Here is a 10,466-nt window from a genome sequence, read left to right as displayed (position 1 = left end):
GACCGTGGCTTTGACTCTGTACTCATGATGCCTTTATTTCAAAATAAGAGCGCTCTGGTCTGTCAGATAACATCACCCTTGAATTAAAAACATCAATCCAACAACTGCTGTTAAAGGACTATGTTAGCTATTAGAATGAACACAGTGGTTTTAGCGAGCTAACGTCATGCTAGCTTTGGCCAAACACAGCCCTGCTTCTCTCTGCAGTTCAGTTAATGTGGTCGTTTGCAGTAATCAAGCATTTTACAGGCACACAAGCTTTAAATTCAATACACTGAATTAACAGTGTTTTAACAGACAGCTGATGTTATACATCACAAAATGACAAACCAACGTTTAAAACACATTATCCATAGAATTCTGTCCAAAAAGTCCACAATAACTTCTAAAAACAGTTAAAACAAAGCGTGTTTATTAAAAAACTGAAGAGCCTCTTCAAGGTAATTTGATGCTTGACAGTAATGAGAATATTTGATGTTCCAGAGTTTCACTTCACCGCCTGCATCAGACACATGAACAGGCCTTCAAAACTAAACACAGCGAGAAATGAGATTCTGTTGGTGTATGAAGTCAAACTGGCCCAAACTGGTTTTCTGTGCGTTGATCTGCATCAAACTGAATGAAGTAAACAGAAAAGGCCCCACCAAGACAGAAATGTATTCAAAGTATTACTGGCACATCATAAAAGAAGTCTGAAGCTAACATTAGCATTTTCACATTAGCATGTGTGGAAAAAAGAGGCATTAACATTAAATGTGAGTCAGCTAACGTAAAGTCACAGATTAGCTTGTTGTATTTGGTGATTTAGTGTGTGTCGATGAAATAACTATAACCTTATTTTATTCTGAAAATATGTTTTGGAATTTCTTTGAAGGTAGTTTGATCAAACTAAGAACACAAAAGGTCTATTTAATATACTAGAATCTGTTTCACATGGTTTTACGGGGCTAGCATAAATGTTAGCTTCTGCTACTAACATCCCCAGTACTACATATAGTATTTCTTTAGCAGAATACTTTTTTCACACATAACACACTATAAGAAAGAATATTTAGCTTGTTTTTTTTTTTTTAACTGCAATTATACACATTTAGGCTCTTCTTGTGCTAGTTGGTGAGCTACTGTTGCTGGAGTGTCACAGCTAACATGCTAGCAGGATGGAAACGTGCTATCTTCAGTCACAGTATCTTTCTGAGTTTCTTTTTATTTTCTCTGTACATCATCATTTACTACTTCCTGTCTTTTGTTCTCAGGATTGTAAATCATTTATTATTATTATTTCATTTTCATCACACAAGTTAGTGACGAGGGCAAAATAAGCTCTCCATGTTAGCTAGCTTGCTAACGGTCAGTTAGTGGTTGGTCGGTAAGTGTCTCATAGTGTCTAAAAAAACAAACCTCTTGTGTGAGTTTAAGGTCACAGAAAGAAAAGTGAATAAAAGTAAAAACACAAGTGCTAAGCTACATTAGCTTCATCCATTTTTAACTCCTCAGCACCGTCCAGACAGCTCAGTTCAATTAATGCTGTGAATGTCATGCCAACGTTCACCGAAGAGGAAACTGATGTGAAACGTTTGTGCAGATTTCTGCTGATCTGAGACCTGAGCTGCTGCTCTAAATACTGCCAAGTTTAAGCTGCAGAAGAAGTTCAGCATGATGAGGCTGCAAATGTCCAGATTAGTGTGTGTGAGAGACATCAAACTGAAAACAGTGTGTGTGAAATGTGTTTCCCACCGCTCTGGACTCCATTACCCAGCAAACACCTGGGGCGTCAGGGGTGGTGGCAGGTTGTCGCTGTCCGTGTTGTTGGCATCGATTGCAGATGCTGTGCGAGGCAGAATCTCCAGAGGATATCTCTCCAGGACGTCGTTCACCTCCCGCTGGACTCCCTCGGGCCAGGAGAGGAGGTCGGCCTGCAGGCTCTGAGCCGCCTCCATCAGCGCCTCCTGCCGGCTGCTGAGGCCCGACAGCAGCTCCAGGTTTTGATTGAGCTGAGCCAGGACGGGGTTGGTGGCGGCCACGCCGAGCACCGGGCCGGTCTGGGGCCAGTCAACCTCTGAGCTGTTGAATCGTGGCGATGCTTGGCCAGACATGTAGCGCTCAAACTCCTCTGTGGAAAGGTTGAGAGACTGAGCGTCCAACTTCTCGATAAAGGCCGCCGCACAGCACTAAAAGGACAAAACACAGGAGACACGGTAGCTGGAATGACGGCCGACAGCAAGTTTACTTCAACGCCTGTGACACGCAGCCAGATGGGCTTCCTGTTAAAGGACCAGTCTGACATTATGGGAAATATGAGTGTTTGCTTTCTGGTGCAGACTCAGATCATCAATTCATTAAAATTAAGCCAGCAGCCGCAGAAACAGCTATCCCGACTCTGTCTGACGTTCGCTAATTAACATGTTCCATCTGCTCTGTTTGATATTCATTCAGCGATGACAGTGCAAAACAGGAAGTTATGTGCGGGAACTTTTTCTGGCTGCATCACCACTGAGAGACACATTTCTTTATTTTAAACCTGTGATGTGAAATAACCTGAAACTATTTAAACTGTAGGGCGCCATGACTGAGGTGAAGATGTGTTTTCGGGGCCTGTACGCTGATGTCTGTCCTCAGGTCTCAGTGAGGACCTGCAGGCCAGCATCAGCTGAGAAAGTTAAACTGCAGAGGGACGATCACACGCTGCACATTCGCTGGAGGCCTGCAGCTCAAACCGGTTCTGACAAGGACTGAAAGAGGAGGAGATCAAAGTAAACAGACCAGGTTGGTGAAGTAGTATCCGTCCTCTCCGGTCATCAGCCTGCTGGGGTTGCAGAAGCGCGTGATGTACTGGATGTTGGACTGCAGTCGTGGAGGATTAGCCTTCAGCACGATGTAAATGAGCGCTGGGAGGAAGTCGTCAGCTGAGGCCGGCTCATTCTTGGTGATCCTAATGGCGCTGAAGATGTGTTTACTGCAGCGTGTGATGCATCCGAGTTTGTCCCGAGGAACTCTCTTTGAGTCCATCTCAATGATATCTGGGACGGACGAAGACACAAGAGACTTTTCTATCACTGCTGAGCTGAAGAACAAACTACATTCAGCCGAAGTTTAGAAATCCGCAGATTTTTTGATCAGTGGTTCCTTGTTGTTACTCATTACTGGTTCCAGCTGCTCAGATTAAACACTCACTGGTGTTCTTTCCTCTACGACAGTGAATGCAGCATCTTTGGGTTTAGACTGCTGGTCCGCAGAGACTTTAAAGATGGTGACTTTTCTCCACTTTCTACACTTTTTATAGGCTGAAACCATTAAAATTGAATGAGTGATTGCAGATAGTTTGACTTCATCTGGTTTTCTCTGATCACTGATGAATATCTGCTCCTACGTGTCATCGGCACAGCCCAGACCTGCACCTATCAGGACTGAGAAGGACTCACTGACCTGTTATTGCTTTGACCACGTTCTCAGAGACTTCAGGGATTTCCTCGTCCATAGACACACACAGCATCTGGATGGTCACCCAGTGTAACGCCCTGAAACACAGACAACGACAGAGTAAAGCTTTTCTCATGTGACCCAACACATCTGTCAGACTCACTTCCTCCTGAGCGCCAGCTGCAACTGGCTGCTCTGAGATCAGCTGCACAGACAGACTCCAACAGTGTTCAGACAGAAGGTTTAACAATCTTTGCTGATCTCAGAGACAGTTGAACTAAAATACATGTGACAGAAGAGACACAAACTGTCCTCGAGACAAAGTGTGTTGTTTTGATAAAAACATGGCTGTCTGCCCACCTTATCCTCTTCTGTGTGGCCAAGTCCTTCTTCTCGTCGTCAGTGGTCTCCGGACAGAACACGCTCTTATACAGACGAGTCATGATGTACTTCTCCACCTGGTCCATCACCTGCTCCACAGAGTCTGAAGAGCCTGGAGAACAGAGATCAGACCACGTCAGTCAGCAGGTGCTGCCATCTAGTGGTCGACACAAAGCCGAGTTTACGGCGGCTGCTTTGAGGAAAGGATCTCTGAACCGACCTTTGAAGTGACTCATCAGGCGGTCGGCCATGTTCTGGTAGAAATCCTGAACACACTCGGACAGCTCGTCAGCACTCAGGTCCTGATGAGGAATCAGAAGGTCGTAGGTCACGGAGCAGAATACACGTCACAGCTAACCTGCGCCTGTCAGACTGTTACTGTGTCGAGTCATTTCTTTATTTCTGACCTTCTTGCTCGACATAGTCACGATGAAGGCTCTGCACTGCTTGTGGATCTCCCGTCCGGGCTTCTGCAGGTTTTTCAAGAAATCCACAAAGTCCTTGGACACCTGGTCCGTTTCGAAGCTGGCGTGGCGGCTAATGGACGGACTGGGGGTCTTGCCCTCTTGGGTCTCTGATGAGGATTTAGAGCATTATGGGCTACTCAGTGAGCTTCACAGGTGTTGCTGGTTCTATTCTTTAATTAGCTTTTATGCTAAGCTAAGTCCATCGCTGCAGCGTTTTGAATGTGAATATTTCTGATCTGATCTTTACTCTGTTAACTGAAATAAAAAATGATATTTAACAGTTAAAAAGGACAAATGCTGTCTTACATGGACACTTTGACTCATCGGGTAACAGCAGTCTACCTGTCATACCTTTCTTGGGAGCAGTGCGTGATGAAGGGCTGAAGAACTTCTTCACCGTGGTCACTTTTCGTGTCTTCTCATTGGTCTTCTTCTCCTCAAACTTAGAGAAGGGTCCCAGGGAGGCATGTCCTTGGTGTGGCTGTGGAGCTGTGGACTGGGAGTGGGACTGTGTCTGCGCTCCATGACTGCTGGCGTACGCCGCCTCCTCCTCTCGCTGCAGCCTGACGGCGAGGACACGAGACAGAACACAAACACAGAATTAGAAGAGAAGAAAACTGAAGAAGCTTATTTATGGAGAAAAACATCCAGATGACAGACTGTGAAGGTCTTACTTTTCTGCCAAGGCCCAGTCATCCTGGATCTGCTTCTGCCGTACCCGCTGGTACTCCTCCCTCCAGCACTTGGAGCACAGACCCTGCCATGCTGCGTTGCCATAGTAACCGCATCCCTTCTTGCACAGCAGGTCCGACTGGTCCACATGAATCCCCCGTCGCTCCGTCCGCTGGCTCATGATGCTCGACAACCTGCAGCGAAAAATTCATCCTGTAATTTCAGAGTGTTTGTCTGCAGCGCATCTGCTCAGAGGTCATGACCTTTTCAGATGATTACACTTATTATGCATCATGTTTTCAGACAAAAACAGCCTTTGAATAACACATCAGACACTGGACACACGACCCCGAGTGAAGGAATACGTCAGCTGGAAGTGAAACGAAGCATCCGTTTGCACCTTCATAAGCTGGTCGTTAAAGAGGAACACCACTACGTTTGTGGACTTGGAAGAGACAGATCCACTTAATGAAGCTTCATGGACAGTTTCAGGTCCACATTTAACTGTCCAGCCCGCAGCTTCCCTGTTTTGGTCCTCGTAACATCGTTTTTGGCTGCAGCTGTTTCCAGTGAAAAGCTCTAATAACCGACTGCACATCACCTGACAGAGCAGGTTAGCGACTAGCTGCTAAACACTGAGCATTTAGCGGCTAAAGAGCCAGATGTTTCGCTCAGGTGCTGGTGGAGACCAAAACAGAGCTAAAAGAGAGCACAGTGCAGCTTTGGGCTTTGGGACCCTGAGGGTCTGAACTGTCAATGATTTCATTCACAGTGACTCAGTTGGAGTCTGTTAACGACTCCATGGAGGATCCTCTGGGACCCCGAACAGGACATACCGCTCACAGAGTGATGGGTGGGGGACCACTGAGGAGGACAAGCCACCATGAAGCCTGTTATTAAGGTGTTATTACACCTGAAGCCTCCATCAGCCTGAAGCCTCTGAGTCTGCTCTGTGCGGATCAGCTCCGTCCTCAGTGTTCAGGTGGTGGTGATGGAGAGCGCTTCAGGTGTTCGCTTCAACTGAGCTCTACGGAGGCTGCAGGGTATATTTCACTTAAAGCGAACACTGATGGAGGCTTCAGTGAGCCTTCTGCTCTGTCTGGAGGCATCTGGCCCTCAGTCTATCGCTCGTTTTGTCTCTCCGCTGGTTTGTTCGGGGTTTGTGGGTCAGTTAGTATGAATGCTGCAGTGTTTCAGTTAGTTAGCAAAGACACGATGCGCTCAGTCTTATCGCGCATGTTCATTTCAACATGCCATGAAGCTGCTGCGCTGCTTCGGTACTCACCGACTCTGTGTCCACCGACCAGGAACAGACCCTCTACACGACCGAGTCCCCAGGGTCAGGACATCTGCGTCACCTGACCACAACGCGGAAGTCTAGCATTGACGGCATAGATAAACTGAGACTCGAAACATTTCTTTCTGTTTATGATCTCAAAGTGGAATAATTGTTGACAGACGAACTGTTTCAAACGTGCCCAGAAATGCTGCTTCAAGTCGGCAGTCGAGTATTTCAACTTCCGCATCAGGGACTCATTTTCAAGGATTGGTCAATATCGGCCCGCAGAAACGGACATGAAGGCGAAGGTCATGTGACGCCACGAGTGTGCGTGGGTAGGACAGGCGACGGAATGACCCGCCCTACTCGGCCTCTGATTGGTTAGTACTGGTTACCTTCGCTGGTTGGTTGGTTATATTTGGCATGACGAGTGATGATTGTTTGGAGTTTGGATAAAAAGATAAGGGTAAGCCAATCGGAGGCAGAGTAGGGCGGGTCATTCCTTCGACACCCTAGAAAAAAAAAAAAAACTATTTCACTATAATTTACGGCAATGCAGCAATGAAAGCAATGAAATTCGGATGTACTATTACAGGTGAAGACTTTGTTGATCGTTGGGGGGAAATTCAGCAGTTTACTGACAAATTCATTCAAATTAGCTTCAACTTCACCAGCTGCAACATTAAAATGATGCAAACATTAAAGCATCAGTAATTGTAATCCAATCATAACATAGGTTACATAGTTCAGAAACAGGGATTTTACTACGAGCTACCAAAGACAGTGAGAAACACTCAGATGATTTCAGCAGCCAAAGCTGCTCTACAGACATCTGAAGTCATGTCTGAACAAACTCCGCATCGTTCTGACTCTTTCTTGAGCTGAAGTCAGTTAGCTGACTGCTGCCTTATTGACATTAAGGTTAATGTTCAGCAGTTGTGTCTAAATGCCAGTGGGATTATAAAAGTTCTGTGATTTCAGCTTTATTTATCCGTTGCACTCAGTCTGAGACAGACATCATCACAAGCTGATGTTTGTTTCAATTATTTCATCTTTTAACCACCAAGAACACTGACACACTTCTGGAAAACTGAATTTTCAGTGTTTTCTGCTGTTGATCCACATGTCAGATAAATCCTGTACTTTCAACTTTTGGCAGCAAAGAGAGAAAAAATGACAAAGAAAACATGTGACAGCAGACAGAGTACGTCTCTGTTAGTCCTGTTTCACTCTGTGGGTCAAAAGACAGATGAAGCTTAGATCTGGACAAGAAGTCAATCTCTTGGTCTTAGGTGAAATGCTCACAGATAAGAAATCACCAAAGAAGAAAATGAGGTGGATAATCCTGCAGCTGCAGTTTGTGTGTATAAACCTTCTGTCATTCGAGTCAGTGGTCATTGCATTTGTATTGACTTTCCTGCAGGCTGCAGCGGGCTGATAACGTGCTGATAACATCGCTCTGACTGGGGCAAACAAACACACGGCAGCTCAGAAACACAGATAGCAAGCAAGACCTGCTGCACACGCTCAGATACAGCCATGATCCTGACGGGTCGCAGTCTGTGTCTTCCTTCGCCGACCACCGTCCAGGAGCTCTTCTATGTGGCTCGAGATGCCAACATCATCCCAGACATCTCGTTGGATCCTGTCCTCACCAGCTTCCTGTCGCTGGACTCGTCAGCAGCACTGCAGCATCAGTATGCCTTCTTACAGCAGAGCCTGAGCAGGGAGCAGCAGTCCACCTTCAGTCTCGGCCTGGCTGGACAGCTGGGGGGCAGCAGCAGGGTCTCCTTTGGAGGGGTTGGGGTTGTCGCTCTGGCTCTGTCCCTGCTTTTTGACCAGGTGGCCCAGCAAGTGGGTCAAACCTTTTGCTTTTTTAGATGCTGTGATGAAGATATTGACTTTACTGAAATTCAGAATTCCAAATTTTCTGTCAACCCACCAGGTCCGAGCTCAAGGATCAGCGGAGGGGGGCCAGTCGAGTCAGAAATCCCAGGCTAAGAGGATCTTTGGCATCAGCAGTTCTTCGAGAATTGGCTGGATTATCCACAGCTACCTGCGCCTGGTCCCCGGTGTCGCCAACGACCAGGAGAAGATGGCTGAGACGACAGAGCTCTATGACGGCTGGCTGAAACTTGAGCTGCTTGACCATTATGAGAGGATGACCACCAAGAAGAGAATGAGTACTGTGGCCATGCAGCAGTGGCTGGCAGGAGCTGCAGTTCATCTGCACATGAGAATTCACCAGGTGAGGCCAAAAACCTTGAAACTCCAACTGAAGATCAAATCCAAGCTGTTCTGTCTCTGCTTTGCTCTAAATATCTGTTCTGTAGCCAAGAGGGAAACGTTCACATGGCAGTCACTGTGTGATAGCTTGAGATGCCCTCCTTACATGTCCCACAATGCAACTCGACTGCCAGCAGTTCAGTCATAGCAACGGTGTGCTATGCTAGTAGCAGCTAATGTAGCCTGGACATGCTAACTTCAAGCACACCCCAAATTTTCCTCCTTGTCAAACTTGTGGACCCAACAAAGGCTGACTCGAGTGACATCACTTGAGGAAATTTAGTTTTTTGTACAAACACAATTGGCTGGTTGAAGGAGGTGTGTGCAGCGTTCATGTCATCTGAGCTCTGCTAATCACGAGTTTAGGACTTAGCTTTTATTCAGTTTTAACGATTTTTCTGAGTTGTTATTCTGTGGTGTCGGTGAAAAGACATTAGTATAAATTGAGGGGCTGCGGTGGGAGCGAGCTCTGGCATCCTGCATGAAAGCATCTTTTCTTCTTGTTCCTGCAGGTTCGTCTGAACTCGGTGCCATTGGGATCAGCTGAGTCGTTGCGCTGGTCTTATAAGTCTGGCTTAGGTCGCCTGGTTCAGGACTACACAGCTTATCTTCACAGGAACATTCGGGAGACTGGACCCCGAAAACCAAGAGCCAGAACAGCCAGTGGATCAAGACAAACTAACACATTTAAGACCAATGTGACCTGCTCAGGTGATCGCCTTTTCAATGACAGCCTGGTAAGTCCAGGTGTCTCCGTTGATACATTTAATGACACGACCACACCTAATTCAACTGCTGCCAGTGGCCGAAGCTGCCAAACAGATGGATCCAGTGAGGACTTTGGACTTAATGTGACAAGAGGAAATGATGAAACCACTGCAGGGATGGAAACCAGAGAGACACTCAGCACCTCTACTGGACTTAACGGGGATGAGGAGGTCGGCATTCCGGGTCTGTTGGTTATTGAGCGACAGAGGAACGTGAGTCACAGCGTGCAGCATCACCCCTGTGAGGCTCCGGCCATACAGCAGGCTTTGGTGACCCGAATCATGAATTCTCAGGACCTGGAGCGGAACAGGAACTTTTTCCGGTACCCTGACAGGGTCTTCTACAGCCTGCTGAGGCAGAGGGACGCCTTTGAGCTGAGGACAGATCAGACAGATGTGGGTGGATGAACTCTTTCGCTCTTCACAAAGCTGTCATCTCATCAGTCAATGATCAAAAGATTTGATCATCTAAGGTAACAAAAATTCACCTGTCAGCACCTCTCAAGGTCACAAATTAACACGATAAATCTCATTTGTTTAAGCTATTGGGATCCTCTGTCCACTCCACTGGACATAACTGCTCTAGGATGTCTAGATCTATGATTATTATCATCTGCCTCCATCCAAACACAAACTCACAAACACTTTCTCATTTACCCGATTGAGAAAATGTGTCCAAACTTTTGATTCCACATTTTTATCCATCATCATCAACGACATGAGAACAAAAAGGATCCAAGTTGAGTTTTAGTGAAATAAAGTCAGCACGACAGATCGTATTCAGTCAATGTGGTTTCAGTCCTCGATGGAGAAAATGTTCAGCCAGAAAACACAGAAACCAAAGAAGAGAAGAAACATGGTGGAAGAAAGAACAACTGGAAGCACAAACAGAAGCTCAAAGACCTCGACTGTCAGGCCACAGTGAGACCAAGACATCAGAATGTCATTCACACAGAACCAGGCTGGCTTTAGGCTAAGCTAAGCTAACTCCATCTTTAGTGTACAGACAGTTATTTGTAGCTTTAATAGAAATAAATAATATATTGTGCAGAATCACTTAGGATTTAATGTTAAAAAAAAAGAGGTGTACCATTTTCTTTATTGGTTTGGCTTAGCATGTAACCTCTTCAATAAAACAGTTTCAGAATAAAAGACTGATGAAGGCTCTGTGTTTAATATTTCTCTTAACACTGATCA

At 46.1% G+C, this 10,466-nt stretch overlaps 2 protein-coding genes across 2 annotated transcripts; one reads left to right on the top strand and one right to left on the bottom strand.

The window, feature by feature from the left end:
• Positions 1-390: 390 nt before the first annotated feature.
• Positions 391-6,313, bottom strand: rabgef1 (RAB guanine nucleotide exchange factor (GEF) 1). The gene is made up of 9 exons (XM_076750970.1): positions 6,223-6,313; positions 4,940-5,131; positions 4,617-4,828; positions 4,206-4,372; positions 4,019-4,100; positions 3,778-3,910; positions 3,424-3,515; positions 2,761-3,017; positions 391-2,168 (listed from the first exon to the last, which is right to left on the bottom strand). The coding sequence occupies exons 2-9, from the start codon at positions 5,116-5,118 to the stop codon at positions 1,749-1,751; spliced, it is 1,542 nt and encodes a 513-aa protein (XP_076607085.1). The 5' UTR covers positions 5,119-5,131; positions 6,223-6,313; the 3' UTR covers positions 391-1,748.
• LOC143333040 (uncharacterized) lies at positions 5,983-10,436 on the top strand. The gene is made up of 4 exons (XM_076750971.1): positions 5,983-6,596; positions 7,640-8,070; positions 8,162-8,464; positions 9,015-10,436. Exons 2-4 carry the CDS (start codon positions 7,756-7,758, stop codon positions 9,675-9,677), a joined length of 1,281 nt encoding a protein of 426 aa, XP_076607086.1. The 5' UTR covers positions 5,983-6,596; positions 7,640-7,755; the 3' UTR covers positions 9,678-10,436.
• The last annotated feature ends 30 nt before the right edge of the window (positions 10,437-10,466 follow it).

This window comes from Chaetodon auriga, chromosome 15 (genome assembly GCF_051107435.1).
Source record: "Chaetodon auriga isolate fChaAug3 chromosome 15, fChaAug3.hap1, whole genome shotgun sequence".
NCBI classification, from domain to species: domain Eukaryota; kingdom Metazoa; phylum Chordata; class Actinopteri; order Chaetodontiformes; family Chaetodontidae; genus Chaetodon; species Chaetodon auriga.
This window is presented reverse-complemented; position numbering and strand designations above follow the sequence as displayed.

Bases quoted from the DNA above. Each gene is read 5' to 3' on its own strand.
- rabgef1 (XM_076750970.1), bottom strand. From the start codon at position 5,118: ATGAGCCAGCGGACGGAGCGACGGGGGATTCATGTGGACCAGTCGGAC. The intron at 3,516-3,777 runs GTGGGCAGACAG...TCTGTGTTTCAG, and splicing joins GCCACACAGAAGAGGATAAG to GGCGTTACACTGGGTGACCA. The intron at 2,169-2,760 runs GTCTGTTTACTT...TTGTCCTTTTAG, and splicing joins GATACTACTTCACCAACCTG to TGCTGTGCGGCGGCCTTTAT.
- LOC143333040 (XM_076750971.1), top strand. From the start codon at position 7,756: ATGATCCTGACGGGTCGCAGTCTGTGTCTTCCTTCGCCGACCACCGTC. The intron at 8,071-8,161 runs GTGGGTCAAACC...TCAACCCACCAG, and splicing joins TTGACCAGGTGGCCCAGCAA to GTCCGAGCTCAAGGATCAGC. The intron at 8,465-9,014 runs GTGAGGCCAAAA...TTGTTCCTGCAG, and splicing joins TGCACATGAGAATTCACCAG to GTTCGTCTGAACTCGGTGCC.